The sequence below is a fragment of the Poromitra crassiceps genome (assembly GCF_964638095.1).
Source record: "Poromitra crassiceps genome assembly, chromosome: 13".
Lineage (NCBI taxonomy): Eukaryota > Metazoa > Chordata > Actinopteri > Beryciformes > Melamphaidae > Poromitra > Poromitra crassiceps.
This window is the reverse complement of record NC_139644.1, coordinates 32,146,661-32,173,816: the sequence shown is the minus strand read 5'-3', so window position 1 is coordinate 32,173,816 and position 27,156 is coordinate 32,146,661. Positions and strand designations below refer to the sequence as shown.

General features: G+C 44.7%; 3 protein-coding genes across 3 annotated transcripts in view; 2 read left to right on the top strand and 1 right to left on the bottom strand.

Annotated features, from left to right (window-relative positions):
- mast1b (microtubule associated serine/threonine kinase 1b) overlaps positions 1–14,598 on the top strand; it is a gene marked incomplete at both ends in the record, with an annotated part of 53,141 nt that extends 38,543 nt beyond the window's left edge. Inside the window, 16 exons of the mRNA XM_083649063.1 lie at positions 2,267–2,343; positions 2,536–2,744; positions 3,741–3,879; positions 4,237–4,369; positions 6,719–6,884; positions 7,147–7,248; positions 8,338–8,460; positions 8,853–8,965; positions 9,699–9,859; positions 10,239–10,498; positions 10,982–11,206; positions 11,574–11,803; positions 12,068–12,190; positions 12,339–12,472; positions 12,629–12,816; positions 12,920–14,598. Coding sequence (XP_083505189.1) covers positions 2,267–2,343; positions 2,536–2,744; positions 3,741–3,879; positions 4,237–4,369; positions 6,719–6,884; positions 7,147–7,248; positions 8,338–8,460; positions 8,853–8,965; positions 9,699–9,859; positions 10,239–10,498; positions 10,982–11,206; positions 11,574–11,803; positions 12,068–12,190; positions 12,339–12,472; positions 12,629–12,816; positions 12,920–14,598 — 4,062 coding nt within the window. The remainder of the gene's footprint in view (positions 1–2,266; positions 2,344–2,535; positions 2,745–3,740; positions 3,880–4,236; positions 4,370–6,718; positions 6,885–7,146; positions 7,249–8,337; positions 8,461–8,852; positions 8,966–9,698; positions 9,860–10,238; positions 10,499–10,981; positions 11,207–11,573; positions 11,804–12,067; positions 12,191–12,338; positions 12,473–12,628; positions 12,817–12,919) is intronic.
- A 2,447-nt stretch (positions 14,599–17,045) lies between these two features.
- atg4db (autophagy related 4D, cysteine peptidase b) lies at positions 17,046–23,432 on the top strand. The gene is made up of 11 exons (XM_083649220.1): positions 17,046–17,156; positions 18,106–18,357; positions 18,483–18,566; positions 18,718–18,891; positions 19,146–19,449; positions 19,543–19,607; positions 21,178–21,320; positions 21,696–21,774; positions 21,875–21,951; positions 22,179–22,298; positions 22,525–23,432. The coding sequence occupies exons 2-11, from the start codon at positions 18,171–18,173 to the stop codon at positions 22,693–22,695; spliced, it is 1,404 nt and encodes a 467-aa protein (XP_083505346.1). The 5' UTR covers positions 17,046–17,156; positions 18,106–18,170; the 3' UTR covers positions 22,696–23,432.
- A 122-nt stretch (positions 23,433–23,554) lies between these two features.
- LOC310788490 (galactosylceramide sulfotransferase) lies at positions 23,555–25,289 on the bottom strand (the record flags this gene model as incomplete). Its single annotated transcript, XM_083650035.1, has 3 exons — positions 23,555–24,464; positions 24,675–24,893; positions 25,171–25,289. The coding sequence occupies 3 exons, from the start codon at positions 25,287–25,289 to the stop codon at positions 23,555–23,557; spliced, it is 1,248 nt and encodes a 415-aa protein (XP_083506161.1).
- Between the last annotated feature and the right edge of the window lie 1,867 nt (positions 25,290–27,156).

Genomic DNA, 27,156 nt, shown 5'->3' with positions numbered 1-27,156 from the left:
TGTGAGGCTGGGACTGCCTTATCAAAGTGACAGTGTGAGGCTGGGACTGCCTTATCAAAGTGACAGTGTGAGACTGGGACTGCCTTAGCAAAGTGGCAGTGTGAGACTGGGACTGCCTTAGCAAAGTGACAGTGTGAGGTTGGGACTGCCTTATCAAAGTGACAGTGTGAGGCTGGGACTGCCTTAGCAAAGTGACAGTGTGAGACTGGGTCTGCCTTAGCAAAGTGACAGTGTGAGACTGGGACTGCCTTAGCAAAGTGACAGTGTGAGACTGGGACTGCCTTATCAAAGTGACAGTGTGAGACTGGGACTGCCTTATCAAAGTGACAGTGTGAGGCTGGGACTGCCTTATCAAAGTGACAGTGTGAGACTGGGACTGCCTTAGCAAAGTGACAGTGTGAGACTGGGACTGCCTTAGCAAAGTGACAGTGAGAGACTGGGACTGCCTTAGCAAAGTGACAGTGTGAGGCTGGGACTGCCTTATCAAAGTGACAGTGTGAGACTGGGACTGCCTTAGCAAAGTGACAGTGAGAGACTGGGACTGCCTTAGCAAAGTGACAGTGTGAGGCTGGGACTGCCTTAGCAAAGTGACAGTGTGAGGTTGGGACTGCCTTAGCAAAGTGACAGTGTGAGGCTGGGACTGCCTTATCAAAGTGACAGTGTGAGACTGGGACTGCCTTAGCAAAGTGACAGTGTGAGACTGGGACTGCCTTAGCAAAGTGACAGTGTGAGACTGGGACTGCCAAGGTCCTTGTTGGCTTTTCTGAAAATGACTGCTTCATCCACTAATGGCTTGGCACACATGCATTCATCCAACTAATTGAGCCCATTTATGTTGATTGGTGCGTGCAGTAAAAAAAAACACAGGATATGCGTCTCTTTGAAATCTCTAAGCCATCGCTCTACTATTAGGCTTGTTGCCAACTGCCCAAATTCTGCTTAAGTAGGTCTAGAGACGAAAGAAGAGAGAGTGGAGCAGAACAGAACTGCAACAACTTTGCGTTATCTGTCAAGATCATTTGAATCTCAGCAGCCTCCCACTTTAACTGTATCAGCAGAGAGAGAGAGAGAGTGCCAACAGAGAGTGGTGACTCACTCATGTTGACAGACAGTATTAATAACTAAATGATAGCAACATGATAACTAAATAATTGCAACATAATAACTAAATAATTGCAACATAATAACTAAATAACAGCAACATGCGGAACCAGCTTGTTTTAGGCAGCTGTTTCAGCCTGGTGATGGGGTTGAGTAATCAAACTGTGTAGAGGCTCTCTGGATGCAAAAATAGAAATTTTGTTTACATGGTGAAAGAAACAGTGCCAAAGTGAGAACAAAAAAGGAGAACGTTTGGGTCCTCAGACCATCATCAGCACGACCATCACCAGCATGCTTTTCATGTTGGCTTTAAACAGGCAACCAGCCAGTCAGCCACTGGCAACCAGCCAGTCAGCAGTAGCCAATAGGGATGAGGCTGACAGGAGGAAGCAATCAGGCAATCAGCCCATCAGCTATATTGTGGGCAGGAGGCCTGTCGTGAGGAATTCCGTTTGAACCTTTAAATAAGTCCATTTACTAGAGAGTAAATTGTAACATAGTTTATTTACAAAACAAAAGTCCAACAAAACGGATCCGGATCACTGCCTGCTCACACAACTTCCTGGAGATGGCAACTGACCCAGAACAAAGGGTCTTCTACTCCTTTATAATCTTTGGTCTAGGCTCCGCCCAGACACTGTGTCTGCAGTTCACAGCGCCCTCTATCTTCCTGGAGTAGTAATGAACAGGAGTAGTATTTTATTTATCTACAGGCCCTACAAGGAAAAGCACTAAAACCCGTACAAACATATACACAGTAAATTATGATCAGAAATAGATCAACCATCCAATCAATTATTGTGATATCTACGGTAGCAAGAAGAAATAAGCTAGCTAGTAGAAGAATATCAGATTCAATGTACATACAGGACTTAGTCCATAAATACATCTTACAATAGGCAGCGACACAAGTATACAAAATAACCTACGATACATCCACAAGGATGGAGGGCACACCTATAGAATGAGGCCCTGGAGAGAGAGAGAGAGAGAGAGAGAGAGAGAGAGAGAGAGAGAGAGAGAGAGAGAGAGAGAGAGAGAGAGAGAGAGAGAGAGAGAGAGAGAGAGAGAGAGACAGCAGAGGTTACAGGATATCATTGATGGGGGTCATGTCACGTTGGATCATATTGAATATTGAATCAGCTCTGTGATGTTTGCTCCATAGGGTAAGCTCAGAGTGATGAAACCACCAGAGGAGACCGACTTCCAGACCATCAAGCTGATCAGTAATGGAGCGTATGGGTGAGTGGAGGACATACAGGCCAAAGGAGCCATTTTCACATCGTAATTTTCACGTTGTAATACACAGAGAGGTCAGACGATAATGGTGTGTGTCTGTGTGCCTGTCTGTCTGTCTGTCTGTCTCCCTGTCTGCCTGTGTGTCGTTGTCGGTGTCTGTCTGTCTGCCTTTCTGTCTGTCTGCCTGTGTACCAGTGCTGTGTACCTGGTCCGTCATCTGGAGACACGCCAGCGCTTTGCCATGAAGAAGATCAACAAGCAGAACCTGCTCCTGAGGAACCAGATCCAGCAGGCCTTTGTGGAGAGAGACATCCTCACCTTCGCGGAGAACCCCTTCGTCGTCTCCATGTTCTGCTCCTTTGAAACCCGCCGGCACCTCTGCATGGTCATGGAGTACGTGGAAGGTGAGACTGTCCGTGTGTGACATTTGAGGAGACATTTGAGCCGTTTAAGCACTCAGCGGCCTGTAAAATGGGAAGAATTTGTAACACTATAATATTAACAGCCATGAAGAGAGACTGATAGCATTGCTACAGCATTGCAAGCTGTACCGCAAAACAGATTATTAAACAGATTAAACAGATTATTTGAGTGTATATACATACACAGTGATTCCATTCCTTTATATTATAATGCTAATAGATGCATGAGTATACTCTGATTCTGAATACCCACTGAAAGAGATATTCATACTTTGCATAGGATTCCTCCATATACCCTTGACTACACTATGCAAGATGACTCCACTAGAACAGCAATGACTGAATGTACAGAATTTAATACAATGCCTACTATTGCTGACTATTGCATCCAAGCATACAGTTCTGTTGCATATGTTGTTCATTCGCCTAAATGGAAAATGAAATCTTCTCGGGCAAGAGATATGCTGCGTTCATGTGCTCCTCGGATATATCGTATTTACGGGTTGTGAGCACTAATGTCAAATGGTCAAATCTCAAATGTCGTATTTACGAGTGGGAATTTGGGAGATTTTCGATGATACCCAAGTTGTGAGGTGCGTGAGGTTTCGGGCATACAACAATGGCGGAAAGTAAGCAGTCGGTGTCACCAATTGACTGTAAAACGTTATACAGTATATATCGTTATTCTGTTCATAGTTATTTTTAGTCGATGTAGCTACCATAATGACCCACTACTTGCTTTTGGTAAAAAAAAAACAGCAGCCATGAGAAAACAATCTTACTTCTGGCATCCATGTTTTTTGCCCTTTCCGACTTTCCAACCAAGAGCACTTGAATGCTGTCATGTCGTAATTACCACTGCACAACTGGTTAAGTACGAGCTTCTGAGGAGCACGTGAACGCAGCAATACCACAGGATGTTTACGGTCATTATTCGTGTTAGCAGCAAGCTAATCAAATGGCTAATTGTGTTGGCAGGGGGAGACTGTGCCACCCTGCTGAAGAACATCGGGGCTCTGCCCGTGGAAATGGCTCGCATGTACTTTGCCGAGACCGTCCTGGCACTAGAGTACATACACAACTATGGCATTGTCCACCGTGACCTCAAGCCTGACAAGTAAGATGGAATGAGCTTTCATTAAACTGTAGCAAACTGGGAATGTGGCAAAACATTGCCACACATTATACTACTTTAAATGCATGTTTTTGTCTGTGAAGGATGTCAAATGGAACCAAGAACACAAATGTAACTCACTGTACTGTATTTAAACTATGCAAGAAGCCCTGAGTACACTGACGACTGGCATAAATTAACTTCAAATCTTCTTGCATCCTCTTTATACTGTTATTGTTGTTTAGAATATAATTTGTTGTTGTGTTGCTCTGCGTGGTCTATTATGAAGCCAGAGAAATCTCTTTCTGTCATTGCAAAATTGCACAATAAAACTTTCTATAAACGTATCTCTGTCCGCAGCCTGCTGATTACCTCTATGGGACACATCAAGCTGACGGACTTCGGCCTGTCCAAGATGGGTCTGATGAGTCTGACCACCAACTTATATGAAGGACACATAGAGAAGGATACCCGGGAGTTTCTGGATAAACAGGTATGATGCGGACAATATCACAATCAGATACATCCATTTTGCTATGGCTATCAGCAGTGTCAAATGAAACTGAGATTTTTCTGAACTAATCTGACGATAGAGATCATTACAATTTGATCATCTACACCTGTCTAATTCAATTGGTGTGAGCCACCAATTAAGTGATTCTGGACCTGTTCACGGACAGTCCCAATACTACTGTGCTGTTTTCATAGTGTGGTATACAAAACAAAAATCTAGATTTACTCAGTTAGTCAGTGTACATTTAAAAGTACTCAAGTAGAATATTTATTATTAAATTACTCAAGTAAGAGTAAAAGTATAGCATTATAATTATAAATCCTCAAAAAACAACTCAAGTACTTGTACATTTCACCTCTGCATTATAGTGTATATTTGGCTCCACAGTGTCAAATCCACTTGAAGTAACTCCAACACGCAACTGAAGCCAGATTTGAATTTTGCTATCATAGATAATTCATTACAGAGATTTGTCTGTAATAAAGTGTGAAAATGTCCTTCCTTTAAGACATGATTAAAAGTGCATGGTAAGATTAAAATAATCAAATATGCAATATCATCACTGTTTATTGGTGTGTCTTTTTGGCAGTATTACAGCGGTAGACTATCTTTCACCGTGATCCAAGCAAAGTTGAAATGCCTTTTGATGTCTTCATTTCTATGCAAACAAATTCTGTGCCTTTGTGTGCCAGGCATATTCAAAATTAAAAAAAAATGAAACTATTACCAGCTGACAGAACAATAAGCCAGTATTTCCCTTCATTATTCTAATTTTTCTGTCGGCCTTGTGGTGCTCATGCTTTGAAACTAGGCCTCATTATTTCTTGGGCAGGTAGATTATGATCACGGCCAAAAATCTGTTCACATTTGATGCGTTTCCCATCTGCACATCAAACCCAAGACCGCTGCTTTCATCTTCTTGTCCTGGCGTCCTGGCAGTGATCTCCTACTCGCTGTGTGAAAAGTCTCCTAATTAAAAAATGTACTGCTTTAATATTTCCCTACCTGGTTCAGAATAATGTTTAGAGTGAAATTTGTAGTCAGGTCACATCATTATTTTAGAAATATGTAATATATAACAACTGTCAGAATAGAATTGCATGAAGATTTAAATAAAACAAATAAAAATAAAAACTTCATGGATGATGTTATATGTCAGAAGATATTAGTTATGTTAGGGACAAAAGCAAACCTTTTAGACCAGAGGTTTTCAAAGTGGGAGGCAGGTCTCCCCAGGGGGGCTCCAAACTGAGAAAATATTACATTATTAGTTATCAAAAGGAGATCACTTAAAATTGCCTAAATGCATGTGATTTGGTTAAAGAGATAGTTCAGAGATACAAACAGCAATATCAGGCTATCTTGGCTCAATTGGTGAGTGTCTGTGCCATAGACTAGACACTATGGGATGGGGGGGGGGGTCACATTTTTCCAAGGCTTGTCTGAGTGGAGGCCCACAGTCTCAGACTTTGAAAACCCCTGTTTTAGACCACGCCGCTTTTTCCCCCTCCCCCCAACACCACCCATATCCCCTGACCCACTAATCCTACCCAACCCTCGAATCCCAACTCTCTACCACATTCCTATCCCTATCTACGGCCCTTTAACCACTAAACGTCCCTGACTGACTGACTGACTGACTGACTGACTGACTGACTGACTGACTGACTGACTGACTGACTGACTGACTGACTGACTGACTGACTGACTGACTGACTGACTGACTGACTGACTGACTGACTGACTGACTGACTGACTGACTGACTGACTGACTGACTGACTGACTGACTGACTGACTGACTGACTGGCGGCGGCGGCTTTAGCGGCGGCTTTAGCTCAGGAGGTAGAGCGGGTCGGCCAATGACGCAAGGGTTGGCGGTTCGATCCCCGCTCCCTCTCAGCTGCTGTCGTTGTGTCCTTGGGCAAGACACTTAACCCTCCTTGCTCCCGATGGTGTGTAGGCACCCTGCGTGGCAGCCTGCCGCCATCGGTGTATGAATGGGTGAATGTAGACTACCTACTGATTGTAAAGCGCTTTGGATAAAAGCGGCATATAAATGCAGACCATTTGACTGACTAACTCAATCACTGACTGACTGACTGACTGTTCTGACTTTTACATCTCATGACCCCGGCGGGACCGCTGGTCCAGCGCCACTGTAAAAATGCACCAAGCTGTAATCTTGGCACGCATGTCTAGTGGTTTAAGACACTGCTCTTCAGCCAGAGGTCCTGGGGCAAGCATCTGCCCTAATGAACGATGGAATAGATGAGGATAGTGTCTTCTGAGAAAGCTGATGAGCTGAAGCGCGGATGTGTTTCCTCCAGGTGTGCGGTACTCCGGAGTACATCGCCCCAGAGGTGATTCTGCGCCAAGGTTACGGGAAGCCGGTGGACTGGTGGGCCATGGGCATCATCCTGTACGAGTTCCTGGTGGGCTGCGTGCCGTTCTTCGGAGACACTCCAGAGGAGCTGTTCGGACAGGTCATTACAGGTGAGGAGTCAAGGGTCAGTGGTGGATGGGTGTTCAGTCTGTTTTGTACTTTTCTACATTTTAAATTAAGTCCATTAAACAGTGCAGATGCTCGGCTAGCTGTAAATTGGCCAAATGTGGAGCCATTCAGTCAGCCGTGAACAAGAGTGATCTGTTTACTTTATTTTTTCTGCAGACCCGATTCACTCTTTCCCTTTGACAGGTCAGTTCTTCACCAAAGATGTACGTGTCCTAATATCCCGTTCCTCTCTCTGCTGTGTAGATGACATAGTGTGGCCAGAGGGGGATGAGGCTTTGCCTGTTGACTCCCAGCACCTGATCTCCGCTCTCCTGCAGACAAACCCACTGGTCCGACTGGGCACAGGTCAGTTAGTTGCCCTCCGAGGCTTTGGTGACACACATACAGTATTTAGTATGTATTTTAGAGTAGGGCTGTACGATTTGGGGAAAATATTTAATTGTGATTTTTCTGACAAGATATTGTGATTGATGATTTGATTTGCAATATACATTTTCAAGCTTCAGTTCAATATTCACTGTGTAATAGATTTTAAATGTGATGGTAGGGTTGAGCAATATCCACACAGAATATTGCAGTTGGGATTTACAGTAAACTGCAATTCATATCATCACGTTTTATTATGATGAAAGGTTTTTACCAATATTGAACATGATCCATGGACCAAAGATTACCTGCTTTAGAAGTCAATTTTGCACTGCTGATTTGTAAATTGGAGAAGTTCATATTGCTGCTTGTTTTCTATCTCTCTCTTTATTCTCAGAATCCTGACTTAAAGTAAAATAAGTCACATGTGGCCAGAATCCTCTTTGGTAGTTTTAAATTGTGTGGTGTAAAAATAACAACAACAACAACAACAACAAACGGGCGACCCCAATTTGGGTCGCAACCCCAAGGTTGGGAATAGGGATGTAACGATAACCGGTTTTAATTCCGTGACCAAATTCCTAACGATAACCGTACCATTTCATATTTTCATTATCATTAAAACCGTGGTTAACTGTGATTACCACATTACCATGATTACAGTGTTTTGAAAAACATGGTAAATACTGTGTCCATCATCAACCAAAGTTGGCAACCATCTCCCAGATGCAAACGCGCAGCCTTGCAGAAATGATTTCAGTGAGTGTATCAATCCTTTTTGGGTCTGAGTTTTCAATATAAAACATGGTGAAATGATTCCTGTGAGTGTATTAGTACTTTTTGAACATTTTCAGCACATTTTAACAAACCGTGATAATACGGATAACCGTGATCATTTTGGTCACTATAATCGTGATATGAAACTTTCATATCATTCCATGTCTAGTTGGGAACCACTGGTCTACATCCTGCTGCTTTCCCCCTGACTCCCCTGTCTTCCCTCCCTCCTCTCTCTCTCTCTCTCCCCCTCTCTCTCTCTCTCTCTCTCTCTCTCTCTCGGCCCTCCAGGCGGTGCTTTTGAAGTGAAGCAGCACTCATTCTTCACAGAGGTGGACTGGAACAGCCTGCTGAGACAGAAGGCAGAGTTCATCCCTCACTTGGAGTCGGAGGAAGACACCAGTTATTTTGACAGTAAGTCTGCAAAGAACGCTCTCAGGAGTGCTGGACCCTCCAGCAGAGTTTCATTCTCCAGTTCCCTACCAGCTCAGGAAATTCTTATTCATCCAAATGTTTGGCGAACTTCTCCAGCTCTGAGTCTCCCGAATCATCGTCGTCTCCCACTGCAGAGGCAGGATTAGTGTTATATTCCATCTTTAGACTTGAATGTGTAAAGTCAGCATGCGCATGGGAGTGTGAGTTTACAGCTTTGAAGACGGCTTAACCTCTCGCGGCTCTTTTTTCATGAGGTTTGAGCCGGTGTCAGGAGCGTGTGTGTGTGAGGAGTGAGATCAGAGAGAGAAATGGAGAAGGAGAACAGGGAGAGAGATGTAAAGCTGTGGCATCTTGTCCGCTCTCCTCCGCAGCTCGCTCTGAGCGCTACCATCACATCCACTCGTGCGACGAGGACGACACCAATGACGATGAGCCGGCGCTGGAGATCCGACGCTTCTCATCCTGCTCCCCTCGCTTCAGCAAGGTCAGTCTTGACAGTGATAAGAAGAAGAAGGCAAACTTTAGTTTGATCACATGCCTCTTACTTCATTGTTCTTGTTTTTTTTTTGCCTATAATATACATATTTTACAGGTCTCTAAATGCCAGGATGAGGATAGTGTTTTGGGGGGGTCCTTTTTTTTTTTTTTACACCAAGAAGTGAAACAGTATACTACGACTTTATTTGTCTCTTGTCAGGCAGAACCTGTTTAGTACTGGACTCAGATGAAGGTTGTTGAACCGAAACGTTAATAAACTCCAAGTCTTCAAGTATGCTCCAGAGTGCAGACTTTTTTCTTTTCAACGTATAGCTTTGTTAGTCTAGCACCTGGTTTGCATAGTGGATGTGCAGACGCTTCTCTCTACTATAGTACTGGACTCAGACCATGGTAAAAATACATATGGTACTTTATGATTTGTCTTAAGTGGCAGATGACATAGGACAATACAATCAGTGCCCCAACATTTTTGACAAATCTATTAGATTATTTGTATAGAATTTTTCTTATGTACAACCTACCTGACAGTATTTGAATTTGACTGACATGGTAAACTCACCCACCTGGTACTCCATGCACTGAAACCGTAAACACATACTACAGTATTAGAAAGAAATAGGTCTGATACCAACACAAAACACATTTACCCGACCACTATTCTGCCTTTCATACTCTTTGTATAAAAGCTGAAATATATAGCTCCTCGTGTGGCCCTGCAGGTGTACAGCAGTATGGAGCATCTGTCCCAGCTGGAGCACAAACCTCCCAGCGTGACTCGACGGGAGCACAAGGTGCCCAGGGAGGAGCGGGTGGCCAAGAGAGAGAGCCTGGGCAGCCTCACCCTCAGGGACAAGAGCTGGAGGACTGGATCACCTGAGATGTGAGTTGATTCACTTTGCACTCGTGATGGAATAATCACGTTAAAACGGTGTAATGTCAAATGAAAGAAATAGTCTGATGTGATTCTCAACCTTTTTCATATCAAGGACCCCTAATTTAGTACACATTAGGGCCACGGACCCCATGTGATTTTGTCTCTCGGGCCAAACATTTAGAGTTGACTATGACTACTATGACTCTGACTCTGATGAGAGATACAAGTGAAACTATGACCAAAATAGTCATTCTTCTACATTCTGTGTTAATAATGTTGAAGTCCCCGGACCCCACATTGAGAACCACTGTGTTAAAGGACAGCTACACTGATTGGTGCGGCTCATGGATGGGCGTGGTTCTAATCTCTGCTCTCTGCTCTCCAGGAAGCGCTTGTCCTGTTCTGAGTCCTCCTTCACTGAGAGCGACTCCAGCCCTCCCTCCGGAGCCCGCAGGCGCTTCTCTGCCCTCATGGACACGCACCGCTTTGCCTCGCCACTGGAGGTCGACGCCGAGCTGCCCGTCCCCACTAGGCAGCCGCAGGTGAAGACCAGGGGGGCTTCGTTGGAGGGATCCATGAGCACCATCTCCAGCCAGGGGGATGTGAAGACCACCCCTAAAGAGGGCAATGGGCTCACTGCTGGAGGTAACAGCGAATGAGGCAGCACTATGACACTATTGAATGATGGGAATTATGCTTTGATGATAACATACAAAGAAAAAAGTTAAAATGTTGGCTCAGATGAAGGTCAGTTGTAATGCAGGCCCAAGATCAAAATATTATAAACTAGAAAAGTGGGAATTGGGAAAATAATTCTGCAGACTGCAAATAAAATGCTAGGACAAAACCTTTTTTTGTGTTCAGAAAAACTCATTTATTGCATTTATAACATATTGCAACACAAATTAAAGGGGCAATTGAGAAAAATAACTATTATGTACAAAATAACTAAGAAGCAAACATTTCAGCTACATGCATTACTTTCATCAGTGCACTTGCACCTATAACTTCGGCAGTTACACAATACCGAAATTATTAAAACACTAAAAAACTATTTTTGTCCTAGTCTAGACAAGAAATGTCAAGTATGTATGTACCGTTCAATTTCATATCTCTGTCACGCCACAGACAAGCTCTTGAGACCCGCTGATGCGTCAGTGCCGCTGGCAGGCAGTGCTGCTGTTCTGGGGGTTCCAGATCCACAGGGGCCTCGGGGGGCCACCACTGACCTGGTGCTGCGGAGGGTCCGCCACCAGCAGCTCTCTGTCGAGGGGGAGAAACACAACTCAAGACCAGGAACTAAAGTTATTAAATCTGCCTCTGCCACCGCTCTGTCTGTCATCATTCCAGCAGGTACAGACGCTGTTCAGCATTTCTCAAATTGAATTTGCTATTAGTGCGTGACACTGCAATAATAAGAAGCCGTAATAATCATTTCCTGATTTGATACCTGTAATTTAAATTCAATTCAATCAACTTTATTTGTCCCGCAGCGGCAATTAGATCCTAGGCTAAAAAATTAAGAAAGACACAATAAAGTGCACAAGAGCCGTGGCAGTTAAATGTTAAAATATGAGTCATGTGCGTTGATTGATTAGCTTAATGACTTCAGGAACAATTGTGACCCTCCACCCTGCTGTCGCTCACTTAGCACATTGGTAGAGTTGCCCGGGCTCAGTGACTGGAACCTTAAACCTTATCTTTGTCCCTCTGTCCACAGTGGAGCAGCATGGCACCTCCCCTCTGGCCAGCCCCATGTCTCCTCGCTCCATCTCCTCCAACCCCTCATCCCGGGACTCCTCTCCCAGCAGGGACTACTCGCCCACGGTCAGCGTGCTGCGCTCCCCCATCACCATCCACCGCTCTGGGAAGAAGTACGGCTTCACCCTCCGAGCCATCAGGGTCTACATGGGAGACAGTGACGTCTACAGCGTACACCACATGGTCTGGGTGAGAGAGCAGAACTTCATGTCATCATGAGTCGTCCTTGACGGCTCTATTGAGAGAGATGAGGACAAGTGGGGTGGTGCTTATCTGCCAGACAATGGGCTTGTTATTATAGTGATTTTGCCCTTTCGAAGGCCGTAACCATTGGTTTATGCCAGCTTGTAGACAGATCAGTGCTCCATCAGCGCTCTAACATACTAGATGAACAGCTTTTCTACCTAAGTGACTAAATCTGTTTGAGTGACAGTCATTTGTTGTAATGTGCAGCATGTGGAGGATGGAGGCCCCGCCCAGGAAGCTGGACTCAGTGCTGGTGACCTCATTACTCATGTGAACGGAGAGTCGGTGCATGGTCTGGTCCACACTGAGGTGGTGGAGCTCATCCTGAAGGTCTGTCTGTCTGTCTGTTTTCATGTTTGCTTTCTGTCTCTTTTCATGTTTGTTTTGAAGTTCATTAAAGACTTTCATAATAGGATGGCCAAGATCAAATTTGCTAATAAGATAATACTGTATGAATAATACTTTTTTTTATCTCCAGAGTGGAAACAAGGTGACAGTTACCACTACTCCCTTTGAAAACACCTCTATAAAAGTGGGTCCTGCCCGCAAGTCCAGCTACAAATCCAAGATGGCACGGCGCAACAAGAGGACAGGGGCCAAGGAGGGACAAGAGTGGGTTAATGCACAAAATGATGCATCTCTAAACAAGAATACATAATCTGTTTTCACTATTTTCAATTGAATGTTCTTTCAATCTCCTTCCACTTACCCTTTACTGTGACATCCTTCATCCTCCTCATCATGAAATATCATTGCTTTGTCTTCCAGTAAGAAGCGCAGCTCCTTGTTCAGGAAGATCACCAAGCAGTCCAACCTGCTCCACACCAGCCGGAGCCTCTCCTCTTTGAACCGCTCTCTGTCGTCTGGAGACAGTCTCCCTGGCTCCCCTACCCACAGCCTGTCTGCCCGCTCTCCTACTCAGAGTTACCGCTCCACTCCAGAATCCCCCTACCTGGGTTAGTATGAGAGGCCTACTATATATATGGAGAATACATGCACAGAAGTACAAAGTTGAAATAATGTGAATGAGAAGTTAGATGTGTCCTTTGTCCTTTTCAGGCACCTCGTCACAGAGCAGCTCCCCGGCCTCCAGCACTCCCAACTCTCCGGCAGCCTCGCAGCACATGAGACCCAGCTCCTTGCATGGACTCTCGCCCAAGCTCCACCGGCAGTACCGCTCCGCCCGCTGCAAGTCTGCCGGCAACATCCCCTTGTCCCCCCTGGCCCACACCCCCTCCCCTACCACCTCCTCTCCTCCGCCTCTCTCTGGCCACACGGTAGGGAGCTCCAACACCACGCAGACGTTCCCCGCCAAGCTCCACTCCTCGCCCCCCACCGCCCGCCCGCGCCCTAAGAGCGCCGAGCCGCCCAGATCCCCCCTGCTGCAGCGAGTACAGTCGGCCGAGAAGCTGGGAGCGCCCGTGCTGACTTCCTCCTCTTCCTCATCATCGTCGCCCTCCCCCCTCACGGGCGGCGTGTCGATGCGTAAGCACAGCCTGGAGGTGTCTCACGGGGACTACAGGAGAGAGTCCTTCCACTGTGAGCATAGCCTGCAGAGTCTGCTGGAGATGGAGGGAGAGAATGGGCCCGCTCCCCCCTCTCCTTCATCGTCCTCCTCCCCCTCTCCTCCCACGGTAGGGGAGATGGGAGGCCTGAAGCCTGTGAGGAGGCTGGGGAGGCAGGAGTCGCCGCTTAGCCGTGACACATTGCTCACAGGGAGAGAGAAAGATACCCAGGCCATGGCATCTGAGCTACATGGGCCCAAAACTGAAAGCATAGCTCCTAAAACCGAGTCCAAAACCAGTGCTGTTGACGCGGGGAAGACATTAACTTCTGCTGAGGCTCCAAAGAGCAAAGCAGTCGCAGCTGCAGTGGAGACCAAGTCCAGTCCAGCACCTGCCCCACCCACTACGGAGACCAAGCCCAGCTCTGGGGATAAACTGCCAATTGCAAACACTTCAAGCTCAGACGCAGCAGGGGCCAAGAGTAAACCCAGCGAGAAGATCTCAACTCCGGCCGCATCAAAGCTCCTGCAACCACAGGTCAGTAAGCAACAGAGCACACAGACAGACAGTGGCCTTGCAGCGAAACCTCAGGAGAAGACTGAGGAGAAAGGGAAAGGCATTGCAGGTGCAGACAAAGGTGCCATGCAGAAGGTAGTGGCTTCAGAGCAGTCCAAGCTGAGCAAAGGTACAGAGACTGGAGAGAGCCATGTGAGAGGAGGCATTAGTGATAAAGCAACTGAGACCACCAAAGTCAAAGGACCTGCACCTCCAATTCCGACCCAAGCTCCAACAAGATCCACCGCCGCTGTACCAGCCGCCACTAGATCCAAAGCAGAGAAGGTATCAGGCCCATCGAGCAGCTACCTCGGGGGCAAGGAGGAGAGGGCCCGCCTGGAGGTCCTGGAGGAGAACCCCATGTCACCTTCCTCCAACGCAGCCTTGCCCTGCTCGAGCAAGTCACGGCCCGTGTCGCCGGGGGACAAGGCCAGCTTCGTCACCCAGCTCACCAGTGTGGCCAAAACTGTGCTGGGACCCATGAAGGTGGGATCGCAGGAGGGGGCCAAGGGAAAAGACACCCCCAAGGCAAGCGAGGAGAGGCGTGGAAGTGCAGCAGGGAAAGCCGAGGCTTCGTCCGGGGGTGGTCGACGGGGGGCCCAGACAGCGTCTGCGGGGGCCGCTGGCACCGGCCCGTCTGATAAGACCAACACACGGAGCTCCAAGCATCATTCATGATCTGGGAGTATAGGAAAGGGTCAGACTCTCCTATACAATGCCTTTTACATTTGAATCATACTGTAGCATCATAATGACACATATCGAGAATTGATACTTTCCACCCTTGAATGAAGGGGAAACATAAATGCCTAAAAAAAACACCAAATAGATTGACATGTTGTAGACAAAAGAGATGTGAACGAAGGTGCATCAGCTACTGTGTGTACAAGGTGTCATGCTGTAGGTCTATGTATGTACCATTCATCACAATGTGTTGTATATAGTCAAAAAGCGTATGTCTTAATGCATGTTCGACATCGTACAAAATGGAAAAGGATAACGAATATTTAAAGAGAAGATAGAAAATATATAAACCAGACCTTATGGTAGGTAACACTGTGAACAACTTTTCAACAGACCACAAAAAGCATACTGTTACTGCACGCGAACAGGCAGGATTCTGTTATGAATGGGCATTACTCAGTCAAGTCAGTCACCATTCAGATCAGCTCCAGTGCCATCCTTTAGTTCAGCTGAATTAGTCAAAGTACAGCACACATTTCCTTAAAACTCACAGACTCAAAGGGTTCAGGCACAGTGAGAGTTGTCATGTAGCGAAGGTCAATATGTAATAGTCCGATGTATCATATTGCAAACAGGATCAAGATACCAAAATGCTTGCAGTGACCAAGAGAGAATTAGAGGATAAATCACTGGCAATTGATTTATCCTCTAATGAGAAATCAAAACATTGTTTGTTTCTGATCTGTTTAAGGGCTGAATTCCAGTGGATTTGAGGTGGACTAGAGAAACTTGCACAGGGACACTATGCAATGTGCTTTTATTGCCACTTTTGGTGTCCCCCACTTACTAAGTTTACATTGTGCTCAAGACAAGAAGATATTAGTAGAGATGGGAAATGGTTGCAATAAGCCAAGCAAACAGATTTTGTTTTTAAACTAGTCTTCATTGACCTTTGTGAAATGTGCAATTGTATAGTCTATGATGTGAGTACATTAGTGTGTTGAGATGTAGAGGAAGCTTGGTATGCATTTGTTGTGAGTCTGGTCAGGTGATGAATTGTGCAAAGAACCAGACTATAGAAAAGTAGGCTAGAAACATTCTTTCTCTCGCTCCCTTCTATGTATGCAAAATTAGTATTGTATAATGTAACGTGTAAAGGAAAGTGCCAGTGTTTTCATTTATTTAGGGACAATGTGTTGTTTACAGTGATATGTATAATAATATGCAATCCTACATTTCCCAGTTACAGTAAAACTGAGTGCCCTTGTCAGTGATTCAGTAGTAAGCGATACACACACACCCAGGTTTAGGTTTCTTAAGAGCATCTTAGTGGTGAGATTGTATTTGTGTTCCTATGTACTAAAATGATCTTGATGGTTTTGGGCATAAATTATGGTAGTTTTGGGACATCAGGCTCAGACCTGTCTTAGACTGCCACCTTGCGGACAGTAGCACATGACACCTCATGAGAGCCACCACCACAAGAGAGCTCCTGAGGTGGAAATGAATGGTCAGCTATGTTAAGTCACTGATTAGCATACATCTATGAGAAGTCAGATAGTCTAACTTCTGCCTGCGGATCTTTACATTTCATACATTATAATGATGATGTATCATTTTTTTCACAAACCGATTCAAATTAAATATGAGTTTTAATTTCCTAGACAGTCTTAGCTTAAATAACATTAGATCCATGCTAACTTTATCCATGATGCTGTGTTTATTTTAACAGAGAAGAACCCCCGTCTTGCTAGATGTTAAATGCCTGTGTTTTTGTGTAAGATGATGTGAGGAAATTGCACTTTATTTTTTGTCAAATATGTTTATTTACTATTTATTCTTTTTATTTATCTATTTATTACACTTTTTTATTTATTCAAATGTTTTTGTATGTCATCAGTTAGTGAATTTCTGCTTTGCTACGGAAATTTGTTTTTGAAATGTCTGAATTTTACATCTAAATGAATCTGTGTGGCTGTCCCATGTTGTGCAGTTTCAACTTGTCATTCCATAAGACAGAGTTGCAATATTGCTGTTATGCCCATCTTTGTCCAGGTGTATGACTTTTATACCAATACAACCATCTCTATTTGTTGTTATTCATATTGCAACATATCCCCTAGCCACTGTTGTGAAAAACTAATGCAAAAAAGCCTCTAGTGCAGAAATGTAATAAAATGCAGAGAAATACATTGTTTCCTTTGTCATTTTTCTAATAGTGAAAACAAGAGATGTGTTGCATTGTTGAAAGGACTGTAGTGTCAAGTATCAAGTGGAGAGGCTCCAGAGCATTGGCTCCAGAGTCCCATACGTCCCATAGGAGACAATTGTAAGCTAAACTATGATTGGTTCAGTGTTGACCAATTGCAGTAGCGATAACACGTAAACAGGAAGTGAAATGCCAGTTGGCTCAAATCGGCTCAAGTGCATTCCTCTTCGAGGATCGAGTCAGTTGAGTTATTTTATAACCAACCAATACAGACAGGCATCTCCGTGGAAACTATAGTGGATTGCTCTTAAAGGAGATACACAGTGGCAATATCTGAATAAAGGTAAAATAATAGATTATGGATTCATAACTTAATTCATGCTGAGATTATGAAGAGTGGATGGATTTACCATGAGAAATTGCTCACTTAACGTTAGCTAATAAGGAAGGAAGTAGGAAGTTCATATTGCTACAGTAGCCTCAACGCCAGACTCATCATAGGAATAGTGACTGATGAGTCTCGCGTTGAGGCTAATTGCTACAGTAGACGTTATGTTATAAGTATAAAGTATTACATTCATAAACATAACAAAACAATTCAAAACTAGAACAAATTTGTTTTCGTTTTGGATTGTTGTTTTTGTGAGATGGAGAAGAACAACTTGGTTTTACCTAGCTATTATTAAACTACTGGACACGTCACGCACACACGTTGTGTAGTGCCTTTGTGAATAATGACCCTGAAAATTGTAACACAGAACTGAGAAGCAAAGCTGCTGCTCGTCACTTGTCACCATCATGTCCTCAAGATGACATACAGGAAGCACAGGGGCCGGGGTTGCACCAAAACACCATTAAATATTATGCTTATGTTTTCCTTAAAATGTTTAACGTGAAAGAGAAGATTTAAGGGTGTTTTGTGCAACCTATTTCATTTTATGGACACCTTAACTCGGACTCTAAGGAAAATCTTAACTTAAGGTGCTTTGTGCAACCCCAGCCCTGTGCTTTAATGGCTATGAAGAACTGACTCTGTTCTTGTGATGCATCTAGCTAAATTGGCACATCTGAAATTCCTTCAGTCACTGGTTAATGTCACGTGGTTTTCCTCTTTCCACACCATGGACAATTATTGACTTTGCCGTGGTTAAAATTAACTCTACACAGGACCTGTCCTTTTCAGGAACAGAGTTTGGCAAACAAAACCATTTGCTTCACAGCATTATCCATCAGGTGCATAGTGTCATGTATAATAAATTGGTCGTGTTCATGTTCCTATGATATCTGCATAGATTGCTATGGCGAATGGCGATAAGGATCATTTCTCCACACTCAGTGTTGGTCAGCCCCAGTTGTTATGAATCCCAGCTCCTCCTGCCAGTCCTCTGAGGATGACCATATGGACGACTGGCTCTACATCTCTGCTGACTCTACTGCATCCCAGGGCTTGGAAGAGAGCAGGCACGACCAAGAGGCAGAGGACCAAGGCAAACTCAAATCCAAGTTGGTCAACTTGGTCTCAGCATGGAACAGCGTCAAATATGGTCCATTTACCTATCCGAAATTCTTGCTGGCTTATAGTTACTGTGTTGTTGTTGTTTTTTATCTCAAGAGCCGTTCTGTTTGTTTTGGGAAAATAAAGCTGTTTTCCCTTCCTTCACCATATCAGGCTGGTCCTTGAAGAAGAAATCCCACTTCAGAAAGAGCTCGCCTCTGACTATGCTTGGACACGCCTACCTGCTGAGTCATCAAGGTGAGGCCTGCCGGTTCTGCAGCATGCTTCAATTCTCTAATACTTGACTTGAGCAATAGGCCCGCCATAGTTTCTGACATCAGCTTGGTCATGTGAATCTAAAATTAAATTAAAATTCAGGCTCTCTGCTGGTCTGTTTTCTTTGTGCCAGCGGAGAAGGAGGGTTTCCGTCAGTCCTTTGCATCTCTTCTGTGGCTGACATACAGACGGGGTTTCCCTCAGCTGGCAGGCAGCTCTCTGACCACAGACAGCGGTTGGGGTTGTATCCTGCGCACTGGGCAGATGCTGCTGGCACAAGGCCTACTCCAACACCTACTGCCACCAGGTCACAACACACAGGCACACCACAATATTACATATCTGGTTTAAGGCTAAAGAGTATAAATGTATACAGTCTTGATGAAAATATGCTGGTGAAAAATTACTTCATAATCCCACTGTAATGTAAAATTCTGGTGTATTATGCTACATTTGCAGCTTTCCAAACATCACAGTCATCGCAAGTAACATAAACTAGCTTTGCCCGAGGTTCATTTAATTGTTACATTTTATATGACTTCATCATGCTGTCATTTCCAGACTGGACTTGGGCTTTGAGCCACCACGTGGTGAAAGATGACATGGATCTCCCAGAGCCGCGTCCTGCATTAAACGCAACCAGTGGATGGAATTTTCTGCCTAAAAAAAGGGTTCGACAACTGAGCCTCGGTTCCCTCCTGGACCTGGACCACCGCATGGAGTCCATGCACAGAAAGGTGGTGTCATGGTTCGGAGACCACCCCACAGCCCCTTTTGGGGTACACCAGCTGGTGGAGCTGGGGAAAAGCTCCGGGAAGAAGGCTGGGGACTGGTACGGCCCTTCCATTGTGGCACATATCCTCCGGTGAGACCTGTGGTGATACTGGACCAATCATCCAAACCATCTACTAAGAAGATTTAACCTCCTTTAGTGATGCACAATGTCTTTGTGTTTCAGTAAAGCTGTGGCGGCATCAGTGGAGGTTCCCAATCTGGCCCTATATGTTGCACAAGATTGCACCAGTGAGTAGCTCTTCTTTTTTTCTGTGTATTTTCTCTATTCTGGAGGGCGGAAAGGGGCCGTATCTAGGCATAGGAAGGTCATAGAGAGTCGCGGTTAGGGGAGTGGATAGGGGTATGTACTAGGGTTGGCACGATGGACGATGGCATCGACCATCGTCGATGGGCTGACCCCCATCGACCTCTGAGCCTTCTACATCTGACCATCGTGATTAATTATCTGTTTGAATTAGAATTTTGCAGTTTTAATAATAAAAGAGGCCAAGTCCACTCACCGGGGGACGCGCGAGCGGCATTAAACAAGCGCACCTAGTTCAGAGAAGCGGTAGAGCGGAGGAGGAGGAGGGGCGGATAAGCAGAAGTAGGTTGTGTTGTTGTGAAAATGTTAAAGGAACACTCTGCCCATTTTCAACCAGCTTTGTATCATTAGAACATCAGTAGTATATCAGAAAACTGTAAACTGTTTTGAAGTCTGTCATTTAATTTGACAGTTATTGAGTGTTAAAGTGTGGACCAGTGACATCACTGGTCCACACTAACTCAAATTAATAACTCATTAACTCAAATCAACTCTCAATAACTGTCAAACTAGATGAATGATGAATAGTTTGACAGTTAATGAGAGTTGATTTGAGTTAATGAGTTATTAATTTGAGTTAGTGTGGACCAGTGATGTCACTGGTCCACACTTTAACACTCAATAACTGTCAAATTAAATGACAGACTTCAAAACCGTTTACAGTTTTCTGATATACTACTGATGTTCTAATGATACAAAGCTGGTTGAAAATGGGCGGAGTGTTCCTTTAAGACAAAGAAGAAACTTCACGTTCTTTCCTGTTTTCAACCCAATGTAATGTTACAACTCTTTAGCTGTCAATTCAACTCACCTGTTTCCATGCCTGTTTCCTGCTGCTGTGTTTCTATTTCTTCTTAACGTTAGATTAAAAACTGAGCCCACACGAATCTAACGTTATATCCCCCAGTAATTCTGTCAGTATCTGTAATCTGTAACTTTAACGTTATTTGTTTTGCAGCGTTCAATATTGCTGGTAGTGACAGCCACTGCTTCAGGCGCCTGGCTCTGTGCTGTAGTAGTAGCCTATCCAAGCCTGCTGGGCTCATGTAGAGCTCAGCTGTGCTGTTGGAAACGTGAACGTGCGGCAGACAAACGGCATTACGGCACCGCAGCGACCCCCCTCCCCCACGACGATGCCATCGTCGATCGCGATGTTTCACTGTGGAACCATCGCGATAGCTATTTGGTTGACATCGCACAACCCTAGTATGTACTGTAGGTGTTGGGAGGGTAGAGTTAAGGGTAGGGCCGTTTTCCCAGTTGAACATGATTAGCTGTGTTGTTGAGGGACTGCCAAACATTGTCTAAAGTGCCATAAGGCTGAATAAACCACACCACTGTGCCGTGGGCTTCAAGGTGTGCTTGTTTGAGTCTGGACAGACATGGATGTAGACTGCAACTTGACTTGTGGGTGGAGGCATACAAGTGCAGGGCGGTTGTTTCTTGTTTCAGTGATGTGAGTTCCTCTGTCCCTATATTTTTCTATGTGTGCAGTCTACATAGAGGATGTGAAGAGGCTGTGTGAGCGACCTCCTTTCACCACAGGAACCAGTCAGTCCTGGAAGTCTGTCATCATCCTGGTCCCTGTGCGACTTGGAGGACAAGAATTCAATCCCACCTATATCGCTTGTATCAAAGTAACCTCATCTCATACACAAACAGAATTTATATAAAATGCATTGATTCTTACATGCAATCCATGTAGCCAAGCAATTCATGGGGAAACTGTGTTTTTAGAACAGTGGTTCTCAAAACAGGGGCTCCCAGCAAAATTAGTGTGATTCACTTCAAGCTAGCCTAAATATAGAATGTGTTAAAATTGCTGTTCTAAATATAGGTTCACTGTCAACCATTATTATCTCCCCACGATGTAGACAGTAGACACTACAACTCAATACTAATAATGAACAACATGAGTTTCTCTGGGACAAAATCTTCTCAGATGAGGATGCGTGAGATTTGAGAACCTGTGCTCTAGAGAACAACAAGCCATTCCTCCGTCTTTTCCACAGAAACTCTTGGCGTTACAATGCTGCATCGGAATCATCGGGGGGAAACCGAAGCACTCTTTGTTCTTCGTTGGGTTTCAAGGTTCGTACAGGATATCACACTGTTGGCCTCATTATTATTCTGCTCAGTTGTTTGTTGCCAGTCCTTTCACTTGTCGTTTCTCTGGCCTGCTGTGCTACAGACGACCATCTGCTGTACTTGGATCCTCACTACTGTCAGTCCACAGTGGACGTCAGGCAGGAAAACTTTCCCTTGGAGGTATGAGGAAGTGATATTGTCTTCCTCTTTTTGTTCTGTTTTGTTTCCTCCTATGACAGCTGTGATCGCTCATGTAAACGATGCAACCAGGGAACCAGATATGATCATAACGTGTGTATGAATGAATGTAGAGTCAACTACAAGAACTTTATAAAGAAATGCAATCTTAAATGATTTCCCCCTGAATTTAATGACTTTTTAAATTCTTCTCTTCACACCACTTGTAGTCATTTCACTGTAAATATCCCAGGAAAATGACTTTCACCCGCATGGACCCCAGCTGCACCATAGGCTTCTATGCCAAAGGCCAGAAGGACTTTGAATCACTGTGCTCAGCTGTTAATACGGTATGTGTGTGGGTTATGTGGGCTTCTATTCATGGAAGCTTTGGCATGCTACAATGCTACTGTGTCGCTTTTTGGAGGCAATCCCTAATACAACGCGTGTCTTACTTTGTGGGATTTTGCTTTGTTGTTGTAGCCATGTGGTTGTAAACTAATTGTAAATAAATAGTGGGGGAGGGGATTCTTCCTGGATTGGTTGATTCATTGGGCATCGTCTTTCTCCCTATAGGCTCTCTCCACATCTGCAGAGAAGTACCCCATGTTCATATTCGCAGAAGGACACAGTCAGGAGGAGGAGGTGTGCGATACACCATCAAACAACATCACCCACATCCTGAGGAAGGACAATCGGAGAAGCTCTAACACTAACAACAGCATGGATGAGTTTGTCCTGTTATGAACAAAATGAGGCAAAATATGCCATGAGGGGCATAAAGTGAACTATGTGGAAACTACTGGAAATTACAAGAACAAACTATCCTCAACCTCCACAAGCAGCAACTTCAAGGGACCCTTAAAAGTCTAAATAATGACACTATTTTTTATTGCTGTTATGCAGTCTTTTATATTATGTTTATTTATTCTTTTAAAAGTATTGGTTTCAGTGAATGTAATTCAGCTGATGAAGGGGTTAAATTGAAATTTGTTTATAGCATAGTTTTTAGTTTGTTAGTACATTTGTATGTGTTGTTCTGTTTGTCGTTCCATAACTTTCACTCTGAAAGAGCATTAGCAGGGAATCTCATCACACCCAGTTTGCGTTTGGTCATCAAATCATGCTGGAGTTGCTCGTCCTATTTTAAATTACAAAATAAATGTAACTTGCAGACAACCAGTCAGGCGAGCACTGTACTATGAGAGAATAGGGCTCTGAATGTTTGATGTCATGTGACAGGATGTGCAGTGTTTGAGTGGATTAGAAAATTGGATTCCTGTGACCATGTGACTCGCACATGATAAACATTGAATGAATATAACTGGACTTTCTGGGAGAAGTGGCTTGTAAGTGTAGTAAGACATGGTGCATATGCTGCAGCAGGAAAAGGACACAAAGATCAAGCAGGATAAGAGCTGGATTGTTTTTGTTTTATCTGAATAAATATTTTAATAATTTGAAATTAACCATTCATTTGCAAATCTATAACCATCATGAAAAGTATTTAAATCAATGCAACTGCTTTGTTTTATTTATAGAAAGATTAAACACTTAAATATCCTTTCTAGGATGTAAGCACTGTGTTCTTCTGAGCTTACACATATTACTCTGTAGGCACAGCTCTCATGTCACGACCATACTGCTGGAAATACAGATGGGCATGGTACTGAAGCTCAGGCAGCACCAGTCGCACACAGAATCCCTGCTCCTGCTGTGTCAGGTTCCCCTGCACCTGATAACCCAAGATGGTAACCGTATCGGTCTGCCAGGGCCGTACCAGATCTTCCAGTTCCCCAGGAGGAACCCCTTCCCTGGCCACGCAGCTCCGTCTGACCCTCTGTGTGAAGGCCCGCAGCCGAGTTACCTCCGCGTTCAGCCTCTCCAGGCCGTACTGCTTGGCCTTCTCCCAGAACAACTGCAGGAAGAAGTCATAGAGCAGAACGTCCAGGCTGTTCCAGGCCCGCATCCTGGCCTTGGTTTTGTCATCCAGCGGAGTGGCATCCTGAGTAGAGCGGGCGTTGAGGCGGACGTAGGCTAGATCCTCAGGCTCTAGCTTCAGCAGGGCCCCTAGGAGGACCAGGGACTCGTCAAAGTGCTCTGCGATCATCACCAGGTGGAAGGTCTCCTCCAGTAGGGTCAGTTCAGCCAGCCAGGAGGAGTTCCACCGCCGGCCGTCCAGACCGAGGTCAAAGGTCATCGGGTTCTTTCCCAGGCCATCCCCAGGCTCTTTAGGGTCCCAAAAGACCTCGGGGGACTCCAGGAAGAGTGACAGTGGTGACTTGTGCCCTGCTGCCTCAGCTGCCTTTTTGGCAAAGGTGAAAGCAGGAACAGCAGATGTGTAATAGGAGAAAATGGACTCAAACGTTCTTAGAGGTTCGCGGAGGATGGTGATGTAGACGGTGTTTGGGGGCATCACCTGTTTCAGCTGTCCCAAGTCTAGGCGCATGTGGCTACAAAGTATGTCGAAATGAGAGGAGCCATCAGGTAACTCATCCACAAACTCTGCCCTGAATCTGGAACCAGAGGAAAGACAAAATTTGCATATTTATAAAATGTATAAAGCACTGATAGCACACGTGCAGGCAGAACTATGGTTTTTCATAATTTCAAAATCCTAGGCGACCAAGATGTGCCACAGGCCTAGTATTCATTTCAGTGGTTTTAGTCTAACACCATTCTAGAAATTCTGGTCAGACTTGCAAAGCAGACGCATGTTGGCATACCTATCTGGGTAGCTGAACTGGTAGGTGTAATAAGGGAAAGCAAATGTGGCACCGCTCCTTTCTCCCATGCGGAACAGCAGATTCTGGACCGTGCTGCTTCCTGTCTTGTGTGTTTTGAGGAAAGCAACAGGTGAAGTACTGAGCCTTGTCCTCTGCATGGTATAACCATGGGCATCCTTTTGAGCCTGTGCACCGGCTGGCTGGCTGCCACCTCTTCCTCTATGCTCTTGGAATGGTTTATTAGTTGACCTTTGGTTTGCATCATCAGACTCTCTTCCCCCCCCTGGTGCTTGACTCCAGCCTTTGTGCCAAACATAATGGCTTTGAAATGAAAGAAACAGAATTTCAATGCAAATCACCTCCTCAACACAATGTAATCTGGGTAATTTTGCATTTTGTCTTTGCCAGAATAATAATGGTCAACATTAGTAGCTATAAAATCACAGTGCAAACAATGAGACCGGATCCTACAGGAAGACTGAATTGGGTTCCTCACCTTGAATGCTGCAGTGAATGCGTTTCTAGGAGTATGAGCAGAGAGGTAACCCCAAAGGTCAACAGCAGACCCGCCACACGATACCTCCAAAGTTGAGTGGCCAGCCAGTGGAAGGTCATCTCCTTGCAGCAGTCCACCCAGACCAGGGTTCCTGCCTCCAGGCATATTGAGAGCGCTCCAGGGCTTAAAGACACAGACAGACCTCACCTCTTAAGCTGGATCAGTCAGGTGTCTAATGGCCACTGACACGCACACATAGAAGCAGAGATTTACAATGGGCAACACAATAGATGCTTCCAATACTGCTGGAGATGTCTAATGTGTGTTCACTGTGCTGTGGGCCAGTGTTAGTTAAGTGTAGCTTATTAATTACATTAGGTGCCTGCCCAATATAAATCATGCAAATCAAGAAAAGTAAATGTATGAGTTATTTAGTATTATTTGTCTTGAAGCACGTTTAACTCTGTTTTGAAATGTGTCTAAATGAGTCTATATAGTTGTGCAAAATAAATACAAAAAATATGGCCATGATGGAATCGTTAAAAAAAATCCTATACAGTAACACATATCAAAGGGCCAGTGGGCCAGTGGTTCTCAAACTTGTCCATGTCAAGGACCCATAAAACGACACAAATTAGACCACGGATGAAGATTTTGTCCCAGGGTCCCCCAAGTGATATGATTTTTGCTTTTAGATGTTTTATTACAGAAAGTGTATGAAACCCATGACCAAAATAGTCATACATTGTCATTGTGTTACTTATGGATGGAATTCTAGTCAAAATAAATTCTACTCCTTCCTTTTTGCTGGGTATCCTTGGAACCCCCTCAAGGACCCCTGAGGGTTCCCGGAACCAACTTGAGAACAGGCTAGCTGGCCCGGCTAGCCGCTAGCGAACCACTGGACTAGGCACTATTATCCAGCTCCAGTCGGGGCCAGTACAGAGCACACCCCTACAGAGCATGCCCCCTAAGTACAGAGCACTCCCATAGGCAAATCCCTCTATCCAAAGAGCACCTCAAACAAACAACAGTCCAGAGCGCTCCTTCCCAAACAAGAAAATGTTGCATAATAAAAAATATGGCATGTTTTACATAAGCTACTCTCAAAGCGATCTAGATGGATAAATAGGTGAGAGGAACATGTAGCCTATGTTTGATCTTATAGGGTGAGGTGTTCCTTTTTTAAGATGAAACACAGCTTTTACATGTCTACAGTATATACATGGTATATCATAATTATTACATCTTTATTATCACACTATTACCCCTATTATCATGTTGTTACTAAGCTGTAATGTAAAGTGCTACCAGTAGTTCCTTGACATCCTATTTGTATGCTTTTGTTTTTGTCAATGCCATACAGGCAGAAAATGTAATGCTATCCAATGCTGACAGTTAATAAATGTGAAGGAAACACTGGGGGAAGCAGGGAGAAGGATAGCCTAGGTAAACCCATCCCCCACGTGACCTGCTCTCTCAGTTCCCAGTCACTATCACATAGTGACTGAGAACAGGTCTGAGAGCAGGTCACGTGGGGGATGGGTTTACCCAGGCTAGGAGAAGGATACTGCCTCCACAGAGAAGCCAGTGACACACAGAGATTTCAGAATCACTTTTACAACAGCGCTCTCCTTAAACACTGATGAGAATAGTTCACTCAATCAGGCCGGCCAGTTCCCTGGAGCTACTGCAAATAGTGACATCATGAGTGATGTATGACATCACAATGGGGAGCTACAGGACAGCGATGACCTCATAATGAAAGTGGTGATGATGATGATGATGATGAGAGGAGGCCGAAAGGGAAACCCGGTCACAGGCTCTGCTGCTTCAAGTAGAGGCCGATCATCTCCTGAAAGTACAAGCCAAAGAAACCCAATGGGCAAGAGACCGGGTCACGTGTCAGGAGCGCTTGGCAAAGGCCAAAGATGATTTAAGGATGGCCAGAAACTAAGGCTTCTTCCATAGCCTATACAGTTCTGA

Excerpts from the sequence above, each read along its gene's own strand:
- atg4db (XM_083649220.1), top strand. The coding sequence starts at position 18,171 with ATGAATCCCAGCTCCTCCTGCCAGTCCTCTGAGGATGACCATATGGAC. Across the intron at positions 18,567-18,717 it reads CTACCTGCTGAGTCATCAAG|CGGAGAAGGAGGGTTTCCGT; the intron begins GTGAGGCCTGCC and ends TCTTTGTGCCAG. Across the intron at positions 18,892-19,145 it reads CCAACACCTACTGCCACCAG|ACTGGACTTGGGCTTTGAGC; the intron begins GTCACAACACAC and ends TGTCATTTCCAG.